The 12012-nt window shown below is 42.4% G+C and overlaps 1 protein-coding gene across 2 annotated transcripts in view; it reads right to left on the reverse strand.

Annotated features, from left to right (window-relative positions):
- The window catches only part of BLTP2 (bridge-like lipid transfer protein family member 2), a 727711-nt gene that overhangs the window by 348570 nt on the left and 367129 nt on the right, over nucleotides 1-12012 (reverse strand). For both annotated transcript variants that reach the window (XM_069226186.1, XM_069226185.1), the window contains exons 22-23: nucleotides 1643-1742; nucleotides 790-989 (exon numbers count right to left, since the gene is read on the reverse strand). In XM_069226186.1, coding sequence (XP_069082287.1) covers nucleotides 790-989; nucleotides 1643-1742 — 300 coding nt within the window. The remainder of the gene's footprint in view (nucleotides 1-789; nucleotides 990-1642; nucleotides 1743-12012) is intronic.

Below are 12012 nucleotides of genomic sequence, written 5' to 3' on the forward strand. Positions count from 1 at the left end.
GTTTTAGAGGCCAGGCAACAGATTGAATTGTATTACATATGCCAACTGACTCACAATTGTTTTTTAGAGCCTAAGAAACTGTTCATATAACCTATTTCTACCATGGATCTGGTGTGCCAGGAACAAGTAACTTCACATTCAGTTTACAGTACAGGAGGATGTAAGTTACTGTGTGGAGTGCCACAAATTTTGGGATGCTCTTTCCAGCTTGGGAAGTAAATGCAGCTATATACCAGCATCAAATTAAGCACAGCAGCTGCAAGACACAACCCCGGAAGCATAAAGCCTGCTCATGTCCACTTCGTATCTGTTCTATCTCATGAAAGGTGATAGAATCCATCTCTTTTGGATAATAATTAGTACCATCCAAGTCAGTCTTGATCATTGTGTTTACCTCTTAATTGTTCTAGTGCACACAACTCAATCAGTTCCCTTCTGTGTTCTTACATACAATCCACTGTCTAAATCTTATCATGGTTTAAAAAGAATTGCAAGGTGAAGTCATGTTAATGAAGAAGTTTAAGATAGCTTTTACAAACCATTTTACTAGGTACTGTAATCCAATTTATTCAGTCAAGCAACCAAGACTGAATATCCCAAAATGCTAACTAAAGTGAATGAATGAATGAAGTCTTTACAGATATGGAGTCATCTGGTAACCTAAAAGACCAAACATGTCTTACTGGTGGTACATTTAGCTTTTCATCATCAGGTGGCTAATGAAGATTCCACTAGAAAGCAGGAAGAGGAAAAAGTTATATGGTCTAAGTCCAAATGGGAGAGACTTACCTCCTCTGTCCGGTTACTGTGCCGTTGGTATGTCGAGGAGGAAAGGCTAAGCAGATGTGTTTTCTTCACGAGGAGATTCAGCTGGTGGTCTGCATTCTCATCACAGGTTGATGCCATCAAGTGGACAGTCACCAAGCTGAGGTCGCTGACCATCTGAGGAACACTCCACTCAGAGATCAGGCGTCGCATTACTGTTCCAGCTGCAAGTGTGGTAGGGAGACGGCCAAGAAAAGGTACAGGGCAAGAAAGGAACAAAAACGAAACACAGAAGTAAAGAAAATGGGAGGTGGAAAAAGTAAATTAGAGGAGAGCAGAGTTAAAGAAAGGATAAATGAGAGATAAGCTTTGAGAGCAGGAAAGGATCAGGATGAGGCAAAGAGGTGATAAGTGACATAAGAAAAGAGAAGCAGTGAAACATAAAAGTGGAAAAGACCAGGAAAAAGAGGAACCAATGTGTGTGGAAAGACAAAGATATTGCAGTTTGTTTTAGAAGGGAGGCTTTCTGAGCAGATGAAACAACAAAATATGCGAACGTAGAGCATGCACAGTTGAAATAGGCTATTCCTTGCGATCATAAATTACAAATGGTTAGGTGAATTAGAATCCTTCTCTAAGGAACTTCTAAGATAATTTATTTTAAAAAACTCATCATCTGCCACGTCCGCTCACCGCAGTGCATGTACGTAACATTGTGCCATATCATCACCTTAGACGTACCTGGATGTTCTCTGTTCAATACTAGTACAAAATGTTGCATGAGGAGCTCCCATATCTAAACACCAAATGCAATACTGGTCCCACACCTCCTTTCATCTGCACACCAACACTCAAACTACAAGTGTTAGGTTCTCACCTTGTGGTATAAGCCTCTGTGTACCCCGGGCAAATATGTGGCCCTGGCTGCACTCCACCTGGATGCCACGCTGCTGTGCAAAGGAAGCCCAATAATGAATCTGAAGTGAGAGAGAAAGAAAGTAGCAATTTACTAAACATGACACAAAAAACATTATCAACACAACAATCAGTCAATCATCCCAGTCACCATTACCACAATTTCAGACCATGAAACTCTGCCACAACTGTCCTTATATGGAATTAGTCTGTCATTCTACTTTGAAACAATTACTGCAGTAACCAACATTTCTACAAACAAAAAGGGAACAGAGTGTGCTGTGTGGAGAAAACAGCCTACCCTCTTGCTGCTAATATTTGAACAAAACAGAATGTCTCATCCTCTGCTCCGCTTCTCATGTTCGCCACAACTACTGCATTAGCACCTGGATAAGAACAGTTGCATTACCGACAATCATAAGAGGCAATATATCCTTTTTAGGGAACAATGGTCAGTTGTAATGGTTCCACTGTGATGGTTAACAGTCTAAGATATTCGGTCTGGAATCAGAATACAGAAAATAAAGCCCTGCAAATGTGTAGAATGCTCTCTCGGAACCTGTTATGTAGAAGTTGAAAATATGGACATTTGTAACATGGGTTGCAATTGCCACTTTTTCTATACCAGAATGAGCCATCGCCCTTCGTGGGGGACCAGTTGTCCTTCTGATAACTAATAGTAGAGGAGACACCTTTCAATACGAATGTTAAAAAAAGAAACATTTATATATACATACATATATATATATATATATATATATACACACACACACACACACACACACACACACACACACATACATATACACACACACACACACATATATATAAATATATATATATATATATATATATATACATACATATATATGGAAAACGTCACTTAACCAGTGTACATCTGTTCGTGGCATGAGACGCTGCAGATTCACATGCTTTGCACATCCCGCCATCTAGTGTTGGGCTCGGAATGTTACAAGTTGTTTTTCTTCGAAGAAGTCTTTTTCGAGTCACGAGATTGAGGGACTCTTCCCCTTTCGGCTCCATTGCGCATGGGCGTCGACTCCATCTTAGATTGTTTTCCCCGCAGAGGGTGAGGTAGGAGTTGTGTATTATAGTAATGGTGCTCATGCAATGGAGTAAGTATGTATGTACATAATGTGGTTTAAAGTGATATATTTACAAATTTACAAATGTTCAAGATCAACTTCAAACGGCTACAGGCTCCCGGGGAGGCGGGCGGGCGCATGTGAATCTGCAGCGTCTCATGCCACAAACAGATGTACACTGGGTAAGTGACATTTTCCGTTCGATGGCATGTGTAGCTGCAGATACACATGCTTTGCATAGACTAGTAAGCAGTTATCTCCCCAAAAGCGGTGGTTCAGTCTGTAGGAGTTGAAGTTGTTTGGAACAAAGTTCGTAGTACTGCTTGTCCTACTGTGGCTTGTTGTGCTGTTAACACATCCACGCAGTAGTGTTTGGTAAACATATGAGGCGTAGACCATGTGGCTGCCTTACATATTTCAGGTCATTGGAATGTTTCCTAGAAAGGCCATGGTAGCACCTTTCTTTCTAGTTGAGTGTGCCTTTGGTGTTATAGGCAGTTCTCTTTTTGCTTTGAGATAACAGGTTTGAATGCATTTAACTATCCATCTAGCAATGCCTTGTTTGGATATTGGGTTTCCTGTATGAGGTTTTTGGAAAGCAACCAACAATTGTTTCGTATTTCGAATTTTTATTGTTCTGTCAATGTAGTACATTAACGCTCTTTTGATGTCTAATGTATGTAGTGCTCTTTCAGCTACAGAATCTGGCTCTGGAAAGAACACTGGTATTTCTACTGTTTGATTCAAGTGGAACGGTGATATGACTTTTGGTCAGAACTTAGGATTTGTTCATAAAACGACTTTATGCTTGTGTATTTGAATAAAGGGTTCTTGGATGGTAAATGCTTGTATCTCACTTACTCTTCTTAGAGATGTGATGGCAATTAGAAATGCTACTTTCCATGTTAAGTATTGTATCTCACATGAGTGCATGGGTTCAAACGGAGAACCCATGAGCCGTATTAAGACAATGTTAAGGTTCCACGAAGAAACTGTTGGCGTCCTTGGTGGGATAATTCTTTTCAGACCCTCCATAAAAGCCTTTATGACTGGGATCCTAAATAGTGATGTTGAATGCGTAATTTGCAGATAAGCTGAAATAGCGGTGAGATGAATTTTAATAGATGAAAAAGCTAGCTTAGACTTTTGTAAGTGCAGTAGGTAGCTGACGATATCTTTAGTAGCTGCGTATAAGGGTTGTATTTGTTTATTATGGCAGTAATAAACAAATCTTTTCCACTTATTTGCATAGCAATGTCTTGTGGTTGGTTTCCTAGCTTGTTTTATGACCTCCATACATTCCTGTGTGAGGTCCAGATGTCTGAATTCTAAGACTTCAGGAGCCAAATTGCTAGATTCAGCGATGCTGGATTTGGGTGTCTGATCTGTTGTTTGTGTTGGGTTAATAGATCTGGTCTGTTTGGTAGTTTGACATGAGGCACTACTGAGAGGTCTAGTAGTGTTGTATACCAAGGTTGTCTTACCCAAGTTTGTGCTATTAGTATGAGTTTGAGTTTGTTTTGACTCAATTTGTTTACCAGATATGGAAGGAGTGGGAGAGGGGGAAAAGCGTATGCAAATATCCCTGACCAACTCATCCATAACGCATTGCCCTGAGACTGATCCTGTGGGTATCTGGATGCAAAGTTTTGGCATTTTGCGTTTTCTTTTGTTGCAAATAGGTCTATTTGTGGTGTTCCCCATCTTTGGAAGTAGGTGTTTAGTATTTGGGGGTGAATCTCCCATTCGTGGATCTGTTGGTGATCCCAAGAGAGATTGTCTGCTAACTGATTCTGAATCCCTGGAATATACTGTGCTATTAGGCGAATGCGGTTGTGAATCGCCTAATGCCATATTCTTTGTGCCAAGAGACACAACTGTGTTGAGTGTGTTCCTCCTTGTTTGTTCAGATAATACATCGTTGTCATGTTGTCTGTTTTGACAAGAATGTGTTTGTGTCTTATTATAGGTTGAAATGCTTTCAACGCTAGAAACACTGCCAGTAGTTCTAAGTGATTTATGTGAAACTGTCTCTGTAGAGTGTCCCATTGTCCTTGGATGCTGTGTTGGTTGAGGTGTGCGCCCCACCCTATCATGGAGGCATCTGTCATTATTACGTATTGAGGCACTGGGTCTTGGAAAGGCCGCCCTTGGTTTAAATTTATATTGTTCCACCATTGAAGCGAGGTGTATGTTTGGCGGTCTATCAACACTAGATCTACAAGTTGACCCTGTGCCTGTGGCCATTGTGATGCTAGGCACTGTTGTAAGTGTCGCATGTGCAATCTTGCGTTTGGGACAATGGCTATGCATGAGGACATCATGCCTAGTAGTTTCATCACCATCTTGACTTGTATCTTTTGTTTTGGATACATGGCCTGTATTACATTGTGAAATGCCTGTACCCTTTGCAGACTTGGAGTGGCAATCCCTTTTATTGTGTTGATTGTCGCCCCTAAGTACTGCTGTGTTTGACACGGCTGAAGGTGGGACTTTGTGTAGTTGAGTGAGAAACCTAGTTTGTGGAGGGTTTCTATGACATACTTTGTGTGTTATGAACACTGTTCTTGCGTGTTGGTTTTGATTAACCAATCGTCTAGGTATGGGAACATATGTATTTGCTGCCTTCTGATATGAGCAGCTACTACTGCCAGGCATTTTGTAAAAACTCTTGGCGCAGTTGTTATCCCGAATGGCAACACTTTGAATTGGTAATGTACCCCTTGGAATACAAACCTTAAGTACTTTCTGTGTGAAGAATGTATCGGTATATGGAAATATGCATCCTTTAGGTCTAGTGTTGTCATGTAGTCTTGTTGTTTGAGCAGTGGGATTACGTCCTGTAATGTCAACAAGTGAAAGTGATCTGATTTGATGTAGGTATTTAATGTTCTGAGATCTAATATGGGTCTTAGAGTCTTGTCTTTTTTGAGTATGAGAAAGTACAGAGAATAAACTCCTGTTCCTTTCTGTGGAATTGGTACTATTTCTATTGCTACTTTTTTTCTACTCTTGGAGTTATGGCCCGGCCCTTCACAGGCTCCTGAAACACCTGTTTGGAGTGTTTTAGCATTCCGGGTAGCATAGGTAAGCTTTGGTATTGGCTATGAGTGGAGGATAGTGTATTAAACAAAAAGTCATCCTCAGGTGGCGACGGCCTCGCTGGGTAACAGTCTGGGCTGTTATTTGACACTGGCGCATCATAAAGATCCCATGCGTCGGGATCATCCTGACTCATTCCAGTATGAGTTGGGGATTGCATCAGTGGTGCAATCACCTATTTTTCGGGTTAAGCCATGGCCTGCTGGCAGTGGCGTCCCCTGGGCTTTTGTGGTCTTCTTGTGAGTTTTGTGTGTCGTCGTCTTACTCACAGTTTTAGGTGTCTCTTCGGGATCAAGCTCTTCCGAGTCCTGGATGGAGAAGGTTTCTTCTTCCTCCTCCAAGTATCTTTGCCCTGTCGGCGCCGACGCCATTTGCAGTCTTCTTGCTCTTCGGTCTCTTAGTGTCTTCCTCGACCGAAACGCGCGACAGGCTTCACAAGTATCTTCTCTGTGTTCTGGAGACAAACACAAGTTACAGACCAGGTGCTGATCTGTATACGGATACTTGTTGTGGCATTTGGGGCAGAAGCGGAATGGGGTCCGTTCCATCAGCCTTGAAGAGACACGTGGTCGGGCCGACCAGGCCCCGACGGGGGATCGAAAAAACCCCAAAGGGCCACCGGAGCTCTTCAAAAGTCGGTGTCGATCTGTTGTAACTAACCCGATACCGAACGCAAACAATACCGTCGATTTTTCCGAGATACTATCTTTCCGAACCGAAACACGGTGTGAAAAGGAACACGTCCGAACCCGATGGCAGAAAAAAAACAATCTAAGATGGAGTCGACGCCCATGCGCAATGGAGCCGAAAGGGGAGGAGTCCCTCGATCTTGTGACTCGAAAAAGACTTCTTCGAAGAAAAACAACTTGTAACACTCCGAGCCCAACACTAGATGGCGGGATGTGCAAAGCATGTGTATCTGCAGCTACACATGCCATCGAACATATATATATATATATATATATATATATATATATATATATATATATATATATATATATATATATACACACACACACACACACACACTCATAGCCCTGTAGAAACTGCCTGGTACACTGAAGCAGCAGCCATCAAGAGTGATCTATAGGCAAAGGGAGGAGGTGCAAAGCTAAGTTAGAATGTACTATGTGTTGTGTTCAAGTCCCGGCATAACTCTGTGATAGTCACCTGCCCTGTCAGAGTATGTGTTTCGCCTGCCTGCTGCCAACCAGCTGGAAATACCTTGTTTCCAGGGGCGCAGCCTGGACAGCACAGCACTGGTTTTAACCAACTGCATGCCTTTGCAGGGTGCTGAAGACAACCAGGCAGTCAGTAAAGCACAGGTGGGAAGAAAAACAATGTTAGCGGTGTAGGTCATGCACACGCATGAGCACTAAGTCCACCAATCTGAATACGTAGTGTAATTCAATCGATATAGTGCTTACTACCCTTGTTTAGATGTCAGGCAAGAGGGGGTGGTTTGAGGAGAGGTGCAGGACAAGTCAGTACAGTTTTGTAATAATCGAAATTAGAGGGACACTAATTTAGATTATTCTAACATTGTACTTTTAGAACCTTGATTGTGATCTTTTTGAATAGACATTCTGTGATACAGTGTATGAAAATTAGTTACTTACCTTTAACTGTAGTTCTCCAGTATTGTAATCTTTCATAGATTCACATGCTTGAATCATTCCCAGTCGTCGAGATGGGAGCCCCCAGTAAATTAAAATAGTAATATAGAAGCAAATACAATGAAAAAAAGCCCAAAAGGCTTTCACCTTAGTAGTCTATCCTTGTATCTGTGAGCGAAAAGGACTAAAGCAAGTCCAACCAATCAGGCTTTCCCTCCCTCTAGAACTCTCCTGTGAGAAGCTCCATTCCCTCAGATTTTCAAAAGCACGAATGCCAGAGTATCTGTAGAGAATAGTTAACGGTGAGCTTCCCAGGGGAGGAGGGAGGGTCGCAGGTGAATCTATGAAAGATTCCATTACTGGAGAACTACAGTTAAAGGTAAGTAACTAATTTTCTTACTCCAGTATTGGAACTTTCATAGATTCACATGCTTGAATCAGAATAGCAAGCAGTAGTGAAACACATTGTATAATACATATAACCATAATCACTGAAAAAAACATGATCATGAAGGAGAGAAGAAATCTTAAATAAGCAATGAATATGCTAAGATAACATCACTGGAGCCTGATAAATAAGAAATACTACATCAACAAAGGAAGAAACAATGCTATACAATGTGTGCAAAACATACTGGGCCGGCGGGAAAAAAGAAATGACGAAAATACAACAGCTCACCGTTACTGGAATAGATGTCATAATACCGCTTGTCCTACCGCCACATCACCCTGCTGTGATTCTTCCAAACAGTAATGCCTCGCAAATGTATGACTTGACTTCCGGGTGGCCGCCCTGCAGATGTCCTGAATGGGCACTCCTGCGAAGAGAGCTGTGGATGAGGCCATCTTCCTTGTTGAGTGTGCATGAGTTGGTTCCTGCAAAGGTTTTCCTGCTGCTGCATGACAATAATTAATAGCAGAGGCTATCCATCTTGCAACCTCCTGCTTGGACAATGACTGGCCTTTTCTAGGAGCACTAAATGCTATGAAAAGTTGATTTGATTTTCTAAAAGCCTAGTTCTAGCTAGATAAAACTTAAGGCACCTCTGAACGTCCAATGAATGCAGAGCCTGCTCTGCCGATGTTGAAGGAATTGGGAACTACGACTTTAGTACCACTGGTTGATTAATATGGAAATCCGAAGGAACTTTAGGTATACATTTTTTATTCGTTCCTAAGACTATCCTGTCTCTCTTGAACTGTAAGAAAGGGTCTTGGATCGTGAATGTTTGGATCTCGCTCACTCTTCTGGTTGAGGTAAAAGCGAGAAGGAGAGCGACTTTCCAGGATAAATTTTTTTAATCTGTCTTGTGAATTGGCTCAAACGGAGGCTTTATTAATTGGGACAACACTAGGTTAAGCTGCCATGATGGTGGAGGTGGTCTGACTGGAGGGAAAGATCAGAACAAGCCTTTAAGAAACAACTTTATGACTCTTGCGGATCACAAAGGAGGTATGTTATCCTTACGTCTATAGCGGGAAATTGCTTCTAAGTGGACTCTAATTAAAGAGATAGCCAAACCTGATCTGGCCAGATGGAGAAGATGAGGCAGTATTTGCTCCGGCAATGAATAGAAAGGATGTACCTGAGCCTGTGTACCAAAGAAAAATAGAGAGGGGACCCTCCTATCTCCGATATCCCGAGGGGGACAGGGCACCTTGACACAGTGAAATAATCATATTTCCCCAGTGGAAAAACAAAACAATCACCCCACACACATACACACACACACACACAAAATCAATGAATCTCTCTAAAGATCAATCTAAAAACAAAGAAATTTAAGGTATATATTTAATATAATCCCAAATAAGAACCCAAAATCATAATATACACAAAACTAAACCATCAATCAAAACCATCAATAAAACCAGATAAAATGTAATAAAAGGGAGACAATGGAAAAGACGTATACAATAGTCTATTAAAATTAACTGCCCCAATTCTGGTAGGCATAGGCCTATCGATTGCTGTCATCAATCCGTATTCGATAACGGCCTCCTCCTGTGGGTCCAGTAAAAATATAGCATTGACGCGTTTCGGTGGACTTCCAGACCTTTTCACCACCTTCTTCAGGACTAAATACTATACTCCCCGAAATAATTCAACCAAACCTAAATACAACAACCAAAACGAATATATATACATATATATATATATATATATATATATATATATATATATATATATACACATATATATATACATATATATAAGCATAGGGAGAAAACTCGATTCAACACTCCTTGATCCTGTTCCCATTCGTGGTTGGATGATAAAGACCTGCTCATAGAGTCTGCTATGATGTTCTGAATACCCGGGACGTGTTCTGCTCGAAGGACTACCTTTTGCCTGATAGACCATTCCCAAATGTGCTGAGATTCTCTCGATAAGAGGAGAGATCTTGTTCCTCCCTGCTTGTTGATATAATGCATAGTTATAGTGTTGTCCGTCCGAATGAGTACTGATGAGCCTCTTATCTTTGAAAGAAAAGCACCAAGCACTAGTTGAACTGCCTTCAATTCAAGATAATTGATGTGAAAGGATCTCTGATGTGGCTTCCATTTGCCCCTGACTTGTGAGTGCTGAAGGAAGACTCCCCAACCTCCGAGAGATGCATCGGTAGCGATCACCCACGGAGCTGATTGGAGGAAAAAAGAAAGCCCCACCGACAATTGAGACTCCTGAGTCCACCAAGCCAGAGATGATATCATGGGTTTCGTTATCCTGATTATATCGGCGAAAGACCCCTTGGAGACGACAGAATGGTACCAGTGGAATGCAGGAGGACATCATTCCCAACAGGGACTTCAAGAGGCGAACTGAAACATACTTTCTTTTTTGCAGGAACCCAGCCAGGGATATGAGCTTTTTCAGCCTCTCTCCTGTATGAGTTGTCTTGTTGGTGGATGTGACCAATATTGCCCCCAAAAATGTTCTTCTTAAGGGCTAGAAGGCTGATTTGTCACGGTTGACAGTTAGGCCCAGATTTGTGAACAGCTCCACGCAGACGCATGTAGACCTCAGTGCCTGAGATCTGGACTTGGCCTTGACCAGCCAATCGTCCAAATACAGAAAGACCCGATGGTTATGCCTTCTGAGGAAGGCTGCGACTGGACCTAAACATTTGGTAAAAATTCTTGGGGCCGATTTCAGACCGAAAGGAAGCACTTTGAACTGGAAATGCTCTCCAGCTACTACAAATCTGAGATTTCCTGTGGGAAGGGTGTATAGGGATATGGAAATATGCGTCCTGCAACTTGCGGGTGGACATGAAATCTCCTGGATTGAGAAGGGATAGGATGTCTGTTAAGGTAATCATACAAAATGACTGCTTCTTGAGATAAGTATTGAGATCTCTGAGGTCTATTATTGGGTGCCAACTTTTCCATTTCTTTCGAATCAGGAAGAACTGAGAGTAGAATCCCCTCTTTTTGTCTTGATGCGGAACTCTCTCTATAGCTCCCTTGAGGAGCATTGACTCGACTTCCTGTTTGAGAAGATGTAAGTGATTCACCATTCGTGGAAGGGGGGGGTCTTGCAGGAGGAAACTGCAGGAATTCCAAAGTATGGCCAAACTTAATGAGGTTTAAGACCCATTGGTCTGATGTTATCTTTTACCAATTGCGAAAGTAGTGGGAAATCCTTACCCCTATTTTTGTAGCCAAGAAAAGGTTTGTAGCCGGAGTCACTAGAAAGTCATTGTCTGCGCCCTGTGTCCTTCGCTTGCCTTCCTGCTTTTCCCCTTTGCGATGTTCTCGAATATGCCGCTTGTGGAGGCAGCCTCTGTTGGTACTGGGAATGAAAGGACAGAGATGCAGCGGAGACAGAGGGGTATCTGTATTGGTGGAATCCTCCTCTATAAGCTGAATACCCCTGACCTCTAGCACCCCAAAAGGGCTGCCTTCTAAACTGTAGCGTGCCAAAGGACCTGGCTGTATCCGTATCGGTCTTTATGGACTGAAGTGCATCGTCAATGTGCTTGCAGAATAGGGCTTCTCCGTCAAAAGGCAAGTCCAGAATCTTGTTTTGAACCTCTGGTCTAAACGAAGTTGCACGGAGCCAACCCTGCCTTCTTAGAACAGCCACACTTGCCAGCTGTCGAAACGCTGTGGTAGTGGTATCCATCACACAGTCTATAACCTCAGCAGAAGACCTTTCACCTTCCTGCAAGATTTTCCTCACTTCTTTCTTTGATTCCTCTGGTAGCTGATCTAGGTAGGGAGCAATGTCTGCCCATAATTGACTGTCGTATCTGCCTATGATAGCCAAAGAGTTAGAGGCTCTTATCATAAGAGAAGACATCAAGGAGAAACAGTTCCCTAAATTATCCAGCCTTCTACCCTCCTTGTCTGGTGGAGCAGATATTGGCTCTGAAGAGTTTCTGGACCTGCATTGGGAGCCTGGGCAATGACTGAGTCCGATTTGGGGTGCCCCATGAGGCAGGCCGGAGAGTCTTCCGATGCCTTATATTTCTTGTCAAGACGAGGCAAGACAGGAGCGACAG

The sequence above is a fragment of the Pleurodeles waltl genome, chromosome 3_1 (assembly GCF_031143425.1).
Source record: "Pleurodeles waltl isolate 20211129_DDA chromosome 3_1, aPleWal1.hap1.20221129, whole genome shotgun sequence".
NCBI classification, from domain to species: Eukaryota; Metazoa; Chordata; class Amphibia; order Caudata; family Salamandridae; genus Pleurodeles; species Pleurodeles waltl.